This window comes from Schistosoma mansoni, assembly GCF_000237925.1.
Source record: "Schistosoma mansoni, WGS project CABG00000000 data, supercontig 0113, strain Puerto Rico, whole genome shotgun sequence".
NCBI lineage: Eukaryota > Metazoa > Platyhelminthes > Trematoda > Strigeidida > Schistosomatidae > Schistosoma > Schistosoma mansoni.
Window position 1 is genome coordinate 925,336 of NW_017386033.1, and position 12,267 is coordinate 937,602.

At 34.8% G+C, this 12,267-nt stretch overlaps 1 protein-coding gene across 1 annotated transcript; it reads left to right on the top strand.

Annotated features, from left to right (window-relative positions):
- Positions 1-1,048: 1,048 nt before the first annotated feature.
- Positions 1,049-9,166, top strand: Smp_151190 (retinal rod rhodopsin-sensitive cgmp 3',5'-cyclic phosphodiesterase, putative; the record flags this gene model as incomplete). Its single annotated transcript, XM_018790427.1, has 6 exons — positions 1,049-1,101; positions 1,136-1,198; positions 1,247-1,272; positions 1,307-1,432; positions 7,343-7,448; positions 9,085-9,166. 6 exons carry the CDS (start codon positions 1,049-1,051, stop codon positions 9,164-9,166), a joined length of 456 nt encoding a protein of 151 aa, XP_018646336.1.
- Between the last annotated feature and the right edge of the window lie 3,101 nt (positions 9,167-12,267).

Consider the following 12,267-nt stretch of genomic DNA (forward strand, 5'->3'; position numbering starts at 1 on the left):
TTAGGAGTAACAGCTTGTGGCTGACCAAAAGATATATTAACTCAAAAATAGCAGTAAATTTACCACGTCCGAATATTAATGGTATAATATATCAATTGTACGTTATAAACACAAATAAAAGTTAGCGGACGTTAATTAAATTGGCAAGTTGTGTGTGTTCGAGTTGCGTTTGGTACCACAATCCACAATCGCAGATAACTAATGGTTCCAGTGACGTTGTTATGGTTACAGTAATATAGCCAGACGTAAAATATACCAGAAATATCGCTGAAGTCTACAAATGTAGATAGTAGATGATTTAGAGTTCAGTCATCATAACAACAAGTGATTGGGAACGAGAGGCGTATGTATAGTAGTGTATTTACCAGCAGTTAACAACGTATACCATGCTACGAACAACGGAAGAAGGTGTGTTTAAGGTCATACACGTAAACAACATGTGCAATCATTTTGTGATAAGTGAAAAAACTGTGAAAATTAACAAAACAAATGCAAATAATATCAAAAACTATTTACGAAATAAGTTTATCGTGCCTATTTCCTCAATCTAGAAACTGGAGACACAATACAGCAGGACCGACAATAGGCACACCTTCAACTCCCTAGGAGTGGTCAAAATCTTAGACTCGCTTCCGACTGAGCTGGTCCGAGAGACTTCCCAGAAGTCGTTTGCGAGACACCTTAACATTCTAAAAGACTGAGGACAGTATATCGTCACAATTTATCGATTGTTTTCTCTATTTTATCGTTAAACACACCTAGATTCCTACATACATGTATCAGTGGCCCACTGTTACTAGATACAAAAGCCCGTTAAACAAAGCATCTTCTTTTGAGTCTAGAGCCATTTGAATTCAGATTCTCGTAGTGAATATTACTAGTCTTTACTAAGTTTTTTTTGCCCTCATATGCGTAATCTCATTCTATATGCATGCGTCGATCAGTCTTTGCATACAGTAAAGTTTTATTAGCTCTGTATCCATGCCTCTAGAAACATTTGTTAAAATGGGCTGATGCCCATTAACACTTTCGCTTTCATGATTTCGCAATGTACAAAATGGATCATGAGAAATGTGAATCTATCTTGAAAGGTTTCAAACTGTACGTATTTGTTAAATCAAAATAACTATTCTAGAAATTGGATGAACTTGCGTGATGCTGATTCTGGGAAAATTCTGTGGCAAAGCACCGATGATTTGTGAGTTTGGAATTATTAAAATTGTTATTTGTTTCTACGGAAAAATAGCTCTATTCCTGAAATAGAACACAAAGGTAAACGTGGCATTAACTCAGATATTTTATTAAGCTCATGTGCCGAGGAAAATTCTCAAGTGCAAATCAGTTTCTCGCGAAATCAATTTTTCCTCAAAAGAGCAGTTAGAAAATTTCTGGCTTGAACAAGAAGTATTTCTTAGAGATCAATCGATTGAAAGTGAGTGTTTTATAGTTGTCTTAGTCTTAATTTTTTCCAAACAACGTACCACATTCTCTCCGTAGCTGATTTGACATTCTTCCCATAAAATACTGAAATATGGGTTGTCCAAGTAATGAATAATACTTGCCTCGAATAGATACATCTTTCAATAAAGCAGTAGATTTCTATTAACTCAACCAAACTAGCAAATTTTAAATTTTGCAGCCTCTTCTCAATAAGAATTATCTGTTAGTTGACTTTTACAGTATATGTTTCTGTAAAGATCCTATTTGCCCTGCAAGCGCTTATCATTAGCTTTATACTCATTTTCCGATAGCTTTTACCAGTCGCTGACCAAATGGTTAGGAGTTGAGGATCGCTGAATGGATGCGCTTAGTAGTGGTTTTTCAAACTTTTCCTGGTGGCCTGAGAGATGATAAGTCCCCGAGAAGATCGAAAAGATAAAACATCCTAATATTTTATCCGTTCATCAAGATATGAAATGCATGTTCGATAGTGCATTGCATTCAAAATTCAAGTAGAACAAATGAACTTCAACGTTGTAATTCTTCTCCAGAGGAAAGATTTGAAAATTCCATCACCTCTTTAGGATCTATCCTTTGAACATGATCGAAATAATCGGCATTTTTGATAAAACAAGAACTAGCTTTAAGACGAAGTTCCAAATGATGTATTGTGTAGACCTGAATATAAATGCCTAAGGATTTCTTTGTTCAAGCTCTTGAAGTATCTTCAAAGTGACCATATAGACTGAACACTTTAACGGCAGCCATATTGTAGTGTGAAATCGCTTTTTAGGTCACAGCTTAAAACTATTGCTGATTTTTTGTTCAACCGGTGATGTACTTATCACCGTTACCATAACAAATGTCTATTAGTGCACATTCTCCGAATTAGACATGTTAATGATGGTATTTTTGTCACTTGTCATTTTTGGAATATTTTATTGAGCTATATATGAATTGCCAAGTTTAACTTTTAATGTCAATGCACGCCTTTTAATTTAACAGATCTATATTTTTTCATATACTATACCAAGTTTTATAACTGATTTACATAAGCATACATTTTATTATCAAAGTAGCTAAGACAAAGTCTTGAATTATAATAAATTCACTTCATTTTTCATATTTTACTTGTTTCTTATAAGAAAGTCTTTCATCAGTATGAATACTGAAGTAAATATTTTGTCGATTAATGCCACAATTCTCTCAAAAAGACTTGCTTTAGTAAATAAGATCGTATAGTCTTTCTGATAAATGATAAATCCTACTCAGTCTTCCAGTTGATTATAGGTTTCTTTCAGTACTTAAAGAGTATTTCAAACTGAGTCAAGAAGAAACTACTTAGTTTCAATTACTGTTTCATTTGAATGTTTTTTCATTGTGACAATTATGCTGCATCTAAGATTAGTAGTTTTCTGAAAAACGTATCGGGAGTAATAGTGACATTTTAACAAATGCTAAAACATACATTCACTTATCCGAGACGGATACATTGAGTATCCTTAAATTACTAACTTCATGAGAGTAAAATACTCAGACTAAAACTGGGAGGAAAGTCGTGATTTTAGTAGTAGTTGAAGACGTAAAGACATTTGCCTGTCTGTCCCTCATCAAATATAATAAAATAAAACTCTAAATTGTAGCTAGCTCAGTCTGTTAATCACCTGATGAATAAAGTAAAATAAAGTTATCGTTTCAAGGTGCCTTGGCAGAAAGGAAGTTATCAGTAAATGTAAACGTCGACCTTCAGGAACCTTCACAGCTATCACATGCCACTGCCGTCGTAATTTGTGATCACTTGAATTGTAAATACCGACGATTTAACATGATTCTAATACAAAACAGACGTGTTTGATTTTACAGATCAAGCAAATAGCATAAAATGACTCTTCAATAATCACAAAAGCGCTGAAGTAAGAAAAAAGAGAACGGAATTCCGAAAAACCTTAAACAATTTAAAGAAATACCATAATCTCAAAAAACACCATAGTACATCTCATATGTAGTAAAATGAAATGGTCAAAAAGAATAGGTTTCAGTCATGTGAAATCAAAATAATATTGCGATCCAAAACCTCTCTGTCTGCATGTAATTTAGAAATTGAATCTTCCCTATTTCTTCAATATATTGTGCTTAAATATACTATTGTGTACAATCTATATGATGTAAAAATAACGAGGGAATATTATTTTGCAACTGATTGTCAGTAAATATATACCATTAGTATACTCATTTATTCTCATGTGAATTAAATTGTGCCGTAAATATTTGTAGGTTATTAATTATTGAAACTCCGCCTGTAGCTCTTCTAGAGTTACTGCCGGTCCCAAACTCGGGTAAAGGAGGAGGGTTGTGCATGGGATCGACAACCTCATACCACAGAAAAAAATCTCGCTAAACAACGCCAACCAGATCAAATAAATTAAACCATTTAAACTCTGCCCTCCGAGTTGAAGGAACAATTATGTTGCCTGATGATGAAAGCCGAGATTGTTTGGAAGTCATGAGACCGATTCCCCTTCTAAGAACCACAGAACACTTCTTATAAGTACATGGAACGTCCGGACAATATGGGAGACCGGGAAGACCAGTGAAATAGCAACAGAAATGAGGAAAATATTTGGACTTCGCAGATAACCTGGCCCTTCTATCCCATACACAACAACAAATGCAAACGGAGACAACTAGTGTAGTAGCAGCCTCTGCACCGGTAGGCCTCAACATACACAAAGGAAAAGGCAGGATCCCCAAATACAATACGGAGAACGACAATCCAACCACACTTGATGGTGAAACTCTGGAAGAGGTGGAAACATCCATGTATCTGGGAAGCATCATTGATGAACAAGGAGGATCTGATGCAGATGTGAAGGCAAGGATTAACAAAGCAAAGACTGTATTTCTACAGTTGTAGAACATATGGAACTCAAAACAACTGTCAACCAACATCAAAGTCACAATCTTCAATACGAACGTCAAGACAGTTCCACTGTACGGAGCTGAAACATGGAGAACTACCACAACTATCATCAAGACTGTACAAGAATTTGTAAACAGTTGTCTACATAAGATACTCAATATTCGTTGACCAAATACTGCCAGCAAAAGCCTTTTGTGGGAGAGGACAAACCAGCTTCAAGCTGAAGAAGCGATTAGGAAAAGACGCTGGAAGTGGATAGGGCATACATTGTGGAAATCACCAAACTGCGTGACGAAGCAAGCACTATCATGAAATTCTGAAGTGACATGGAAAAGTGGAAGATCAAAGGACACATTATGCCGGGAAATAGAAGCAGACATGAAAATGATGAATAACAACCGAAAGTGGTTGTCCAGGTGGGTGGAGAACGCTGGTGGGCGGTCTTCGCTCCTCCTCGAGAGGTGGCAGGCATAAGTATGTTTTTAGTTGTAAGTATTTATTTATAAGGTTGTTGATGGTTGTCACTTTCATGGTTAAATCTTCCATTTAAATTAAAATGAGTTCATGGTCGGAGAAACAGTCAAAATCACTTTGCGTTAGAATTACAACCTAAGTAGAATCTAGTTTTTTGTGCACTGATAACCAAAACTTATACTTCCATTACACAAATAATATACTCTTCAGATTTAAGTATAGTGTACTTGAAGTTAAATCGCTCCGTATTAAAAAATCTGGTTATCGTGCTTCACAAAATTCAAGTCTAAATTACTATAATAAATTTACTTTACTGAATAAGTCAAAGTCATAATGAAACGTGTCCATTTGAATGTGACCAAACGAAGCAACGCTTTAGCTAATGAAGTTGCCTACCTTTCCACATAATCGGTGTGAAAAAGTAAAAACATTCAAAACACAATAATAGTTGATACTAAAGATATCACTTATTTTAAGCTTGTGGTGGAAATATCATAGCTACATTCCGACCTTACATCTAAATTTTGGACAACTATTTTCTTTTCTAACGTGTGTTTTTCTTGTTTGTATTAAAATTCTTTTTTCTGTGCAATCTTAAAGTATGTTTAATTGAACTGGTGTAATTTTTTGTCGGATTTTAAGTTTATGATGTTTAATTATCACTCACTGGGTCTAAAAATTCAACATTCATTTTTTGTTGATAGAAGTATCTGTTCGAATGTAAGTATGCTTATTTTAACCTGTTTTTATTTCAGCTAATTATAATTGTGTACTTGTGTAGTCATGGACTTTATATTTTTTATACGGTTAAATCGTAATAGTTTTTTATTTTGAGATAAGGACAAAAAGGTATTTTCTTAGCACTGGATCGCTAACTATTGATCTGGACCATGTTGGTAAATACAGAATACCTAAGTGAAGTCCTCGCCATAACGGCGATCAGTAGTTGGAGACATTGAGTGACATGGTTTCGAATCGGTGAAATTAACGCTGATCGATGTACTCGTCATTTTCCTTTAGATCTTGAGTTCCAGTGTTCCTTCATACATACTTTTTCTTATTATCTTTTCAAACCGTATTCGCAATGTTTATTTCTTCTCATCATTACTGTCATTAAATTGTTTCGACTCCTGAGATTCATTTCGTTAGTTCCACTTAGTCATCTCAGGATTGTTTGGAAAATTGTGCCAACGCACTTTTGTATGAGGCTCTATGTTGTTACTGTTGATGACTGAAAAATACTAGGCAGTGTAATTTAGCTATATCATTATGCTATCCCCACTAATATACTTTTAATGATATCAAATATTTTTACAGTAATTAAATGAGAAATACGTTTAATTTAAATCACAACCAGGCTAATCATATTTCTTTAAAATCTAACCACATTACTTTATAGCTAGTGAATAAATGTTTATCTTTTTGCCTATTTTTATTTGTTCCTTAAGTATAGTTGATGTATAGAGTAACTAAAAAATCATTTAATTTAAAACTTACTTTCATTGAATGACCCTATCAATCCTTTTAAACTGTCCAATTACTCTTAATCTTTAAAATTCAAACAACCATGTAAACTTTGATTAGTTAAGGAAAACAATTGATATATGTGGCACATTAAATAGTGCTAATTATCAACAAGTATTCATCCCAATAAATTCATATTTATCCGCAAAATTACTGATAAATGTGATCAGTTTACTACATTTGCCAAGTCCCTACCTACAGTGACAAATATGGTTAGAATATTTTAATAAAAATCTCAGACATTTCAGTGAGCCACTTACTTTTGGTTTAAGTCGTATGGTCAACTATATTATTATTGACTGGAATCTAAAAAAAAACAATAAAAGGATGATAGAATATCTTAATTGCAATGGCTTACAAGCATTCACATTTTTCGTGTGTATCTTGCTTATTAATGTTCAAAATACAATACTGTTTTAAAGAAGAGTTTGAGAACAATTCTTATCATTTAGTATTATGTAATATGCAGGTAAATTTTATCTACATCCTTAATGTAATGTAATAGATTGGATTGGGAAGAAAAGAATATGATAAAATAAACAATTTTCTTGGTTTAATCTTTTTGTTACAGTATTTTACACATCGAAATGATAATAGAGTCTAGCTAAAAAGATTGCTGATAGATGCAGTTAAAGATACAGATAAATTGTATGCTTGAATGGATAAATGTAGAGTTTCAATTTCTGACAAAATGTTTGAACGATAATTAAAACTGACAAATATCTTAATAACCCTGGTTCTTAGTCTTCTGAATGAATAAACTAGTTTAGAGCTAATTGCCATCAAACTTATTACTACTTATCAGTCGAAATACGTGAAACTGGTATGTTTGTGAAGTAAACAAAAAATTTTAGTTCATCTCCATTGAGAATTTATGTCGATGTTGTTTATTAAGTATTAATAATCCCTAGTTTTGCACTATTAACCTAATTAAAAAGATTTTGTATTAAAATCTTTCTTTATTGACTACTAATGGAATGTCAGACTGGAGTTTTGAATTTGGTTTCGTAATACCAGGCTCAACAAATACATGGCAGTCGTTAATACAGTCCGATTCAGCTGATCGAATGATTCCGGCTAAAGTATTAAGGTAAATTTTTAACTAGTAAACTTTGATCTTAATATCTGTACTGTTGATTAATGGTACTTGAAATGAACACTCAAAAACCTAACTACCAAACATATACTGAATACCAAACAATCTAATTAATTTCTGTTCAGTCAGAGTGGTAAACCAACCCCGAATTCCCTGGTACGGCCGAGGGTGAAGGAATTCAGCTCTCCCTGTCGAAATATTCTCACATGGCAACGCATATACAGCTACTGCCAATAAAGTTATACTTACCGCCTTCTCGCAGCAGGGGTATTGTTTACGAAATTGAGAGGAAGAGAAGCGAATGTCCGGCGCTTTAACCAGGTTGATGGATATGGAGGATCCGCCTTGAGGATTTAAAAAACCCTGGTCCTAAGTCAATGTTGCACATGGGCTCCAGGATGTTGAGGGAACAAATGGCGTATGGACCTATTGTTGGTCACCGGCTACCATGAGCATGCATCTCCTGACGTTGTTCCACTGCCTTTTGGGTAAGGCATGTATATCAAAAGCTCCGGGTGTGGTCCCTTAAGAAAACCACTTGCTTCAGTTTGGGCGCCCGGCAATATTCTAGCCCTCGTACGAATCTGATGATTTGTGTGGCACGTACGCATTTGGTGCCCCTTTGTACCAATATTTATGTGTTCAAATAAATAAATAAAAAGCTGATAAAAGTTTGAATCTAAGATCAAATGAGTTACTTTCAAATTTGGTAGATAGAGCTAATCCAGACTGAACAATGAGCTATTTCATTCCAGTTTATGGCAAAAAAACAAATATATGTATTTATAATGGTAGAAGCAATCGCGAATCAGTAATTTCCTCATAACTGTACATTGATAACAAATGATTTATTAATTTCAGTCAGAGAACAGCCCAACGGTATGTTGTTCATAGTACTTAAACATTTTTATTGTGTATGAATCATTTGTCCGTTTCTTGAACTGAATTTTTAATATTTACTTAGCAAAACGTCGATCTGAATGAATAGGTGAGACTATAATTTATGGACAACCTTTGAGTGACGCTAAAGTGATCTTGAGAGTGTCCACCTAATCACTAGAACCAAGTGAGGGTTACAAACCAGTGTGAGGAAATAGAATTATGATTTACAGCTGGTGGTGAAGGTTAGGAATTAGATTTCGGATTTTCATCGGGAACTGACATCAGCTATAATGCCAAAACTCTATTTAGCCAAATGAATAAGTGAACTTCGAGCCAAAATCCGAGACCTGTTATCCTATACCTGATTGGTTCGTCCATTAACTACAGTCTCGCCAATGAACAATATTGTTTTGCTCAGAAATTTTATGCTGTTTTATGCTGGAAACCAAAATAAATTATTAATTTTAACTATTAAGGTGAGTAGAATCTGAGTAATCCATAGTATCACTATTTCAGAGAAAATAACTACCAAAATCCTCTTTCTGAGTTATAAATCTTCTCCACCATCTCAAAAACAATAGTTTTGGTGCTCTGATAAACAATTCCTAACAGTAAATATCAATAGTGTTGCTCTGCATAGTAAAATTCCCTCTCTTACGAAAGATTCACATTCACTTTAGTGTAAATATTTCTAAAGACTCATCAACGTTAATCGATATTTAGTTATCTCCTTTCATTTTCTTTTTAGTGGTAATGTTGTTATTGTGACACATTTCTATGATGGTGACCTTTTAGTAAGCAAATCTAAAGTGCGAATATTTTACGTTTAAATGAAGGTGCATTTTTTTCCACATTGCAAACATCCTTTAAACAAATTAAAAGTTCAGATGTAAAACAATCGCTTGTCATTCACATATTACTCTAAAAACCATTTAGAGTTTTTTTTACAATATACTTTTCAGTCCATTCATATTTCAGAATATAAAAAGCTTATTTTGCCTTTAGCTCAATTCCACCATTAGCATTGTGTGTCTATACATTCTCTCTATTTCTAACTATCCGTGTTAACGTAACTAAAGTATGGTTTTATTCCGTTCTTATAACTCCATGAACAACTATACTCACCTTTTATACGCATTGTTCATTACCTCTTCTCTTCTATTTATCACAACTACTTCCCAGGATAAAGCTTTAAAGCTCTTTTTACAACACCAACAATTTGTGATATTGTTTTTGTGCAGCAAGAATGATAATGCAATAAGACAATCTCTAAGTAATAAGATTTGAATAGAAATCTAACCAATGTTATCATCAAGGATTTATCTGCCTTTAACAATTATTTTATGGAATGGTCGTCTTTTCTTTTTCTTCAAAACATATGAAACCTTGATGGGTTTTTTACATATCAACGGTATAGTAACTTCACACTGGCCTCCTCGATTCGAAATTTAGACTGTAGGGTTTGTCCCCATTTGGGTAGATTTAACTTACATCCTAATCCACTATGAAACACATACTCATCATTTTGTGCATTAAAGAAACTCTGGGATGGCAGCTAGGTCCTACAAGAATTCAGAATAAATCAGACTCTCAATCATGCATCACTTATTTAGGAAATCGGCTAAGAAACCTAACCGAATCTCGATTTCACAGTAACCAGTGAGTGAGTTGCGAACTACTGTGTAAGAAAACAACATGTAATTAACTACAAATTACCGCACAATCTCCCGTATTATTTTTTCATCCTAATACAAGCAAGCCTCAATAAAACATGATGACTGACCGGTTGGTTGCTAACAAGACTATCTGAAGTGGTCATGTTATTTACAACACAACCGTTATGTAACTCGAAAAACACAGTGGCTGGAAACGTATATATGCGTTATTCTGCACAATCGTTTAATCTGAAGACCTAGAAATTAAGAAAGCCGAGGAACCTTCGAAGTTTATTAAGCCAGAAACCAAATCAGCGTCTGCTAACGAAACTAGAAATGTCTGAAGAGGTTACAAAACTAAAAGCCAAGACACGAGGAAATCCTATACCTACTATAACCAAGAAGCCATCTAACCTGAAAAACTAAAAACGACACAAATATCGCGGCTAAGAAGGCATTTCCTGGAAAAGTAAACTGTATCCACAAAAGTGGTGTTGCTAAGGAGGACAGTTCATTTGTCAATCATCTACAACGTAGGACCTGGTACATATACGTATCGGTCTAAGTTGCTATACTGTGATGATTAGGAGTATTTGAATTATATTATAAACTAGTAATCCCAGAAACAACGCAATTTATTCAAAAAGTATTAGATCAACACGAATGAATGTATCGTATTTGGAATTCAAAATCAAGTAGTCAACATTGCAAAAAGATCATTGGTTCACTAAAACACTACATATACCTCATCATCACAACAAGACGAATACCAAATTAATATAAGTAGTGACCTCAATGGTAGTAATATGTAGAAGAAAAATTGCATATAAGGATGTCATACAAGAAGATTTCGTTCTCAGGAAGAAAGACATAAAGCAATTTTAACCTCACCGATTAAAGGCAGACAAAGGGTGCATACACCTACACCATATTAGTCGATATTCAGCCATGTCACACAGAGTCTCCAACCATTGGTTACGATAGTCGCGCAGACCCCAGCTAAGTAGTCTGCATCTACCAACATGACTCAGACCAGAAACTAGTAACTTCAAGCACTGATGCCACGTCTTGGTTTGGCTATCCCTAACTTTCTTCCATTTGTCTCCAACACTAATCAGCATTGCACGCCGTGGTAACCGGTGTTTGTGCATTCGTAATACGTGGCCCAACCATCTCAGTCGATGAAGATTCACAACCTCATCAACTGATTTGCCATCATTCCCTAATACCTTGTGTCGGAACTCACTACTACTTCACCGGTGGTTCCAGCAGACGCGAGCAATATTTCTAAGACGTCTGTTATCAAATGCTAGTAACTTATGCTGACTATGAAACTAACATATGCGAATTACGTAGTGCTACGCAAACAATCCAGCATCAACTTAATAACTTGGATAACTGTTGTAAGCGATAGAGCTTAGAACTCAGCACATAGAAATGTGGCTGGCTATGCATTGATTCACCTACAGACTATCCTTTCCGATACCATGTCTTAGATCTTGAACGCCTCTAGAAAAGGAGGCTTGGCGCAACACTAAGCAGAAGCTTGAGGAAACTTCTTTCTCATTAGGCATTCACATATAAGCGGCAGCTATCCCGCATAAAAATGTATGACGGATGAACTTCATGAGATCTTAGGCTTTTTTCATGAAGTCGTTTGTGATGGTTAGAAGTATTTGAATTGCTTTGTTAACTGTGAACCCCAGAAATAGCACAATTCAAGTCGGTTAGAACTAGGTGAGCACAAACGAATGTATTATCTTTCGAGTTTGAAATCATGCACATATCAAGTAAGAAAGAACCATTAGTTCATACGAACACCACGCCCCTACAACAACTAGTTGCTTAGCATGCACGTACACTTATACGTCCCGCTGATATATCATATGCTATTCTTAAGTCTAAATTACACCAGATTTCGAGTGTTTTAAAATTCAAATTAGTATTCATTTCTTCTATAAGGCTGCATACCCTTTCCTAATGTACAAACGCTATTAAGATATGGTTGTGCACAAACACTTGTACTACCCTGAATTATTCGTACAAGTATCCTATTAGGTCGCCGCTTAAACCACACAATGCGCTGCTTAATCTTCAGTGATCTCGCATTTGTTATCCCGATAAATCACCAATTTCGTGAGTAAACCGAAAATACATTAACATCAACCTAGTATGAGTCCCTTTTGCCTTTTTCCTATCGGTTGACTGCTTTCACACACATTTGGTTGATATGCCGTCAGTTTTATTTTACTATCTGTCGTCTTGTTTATGAGCAT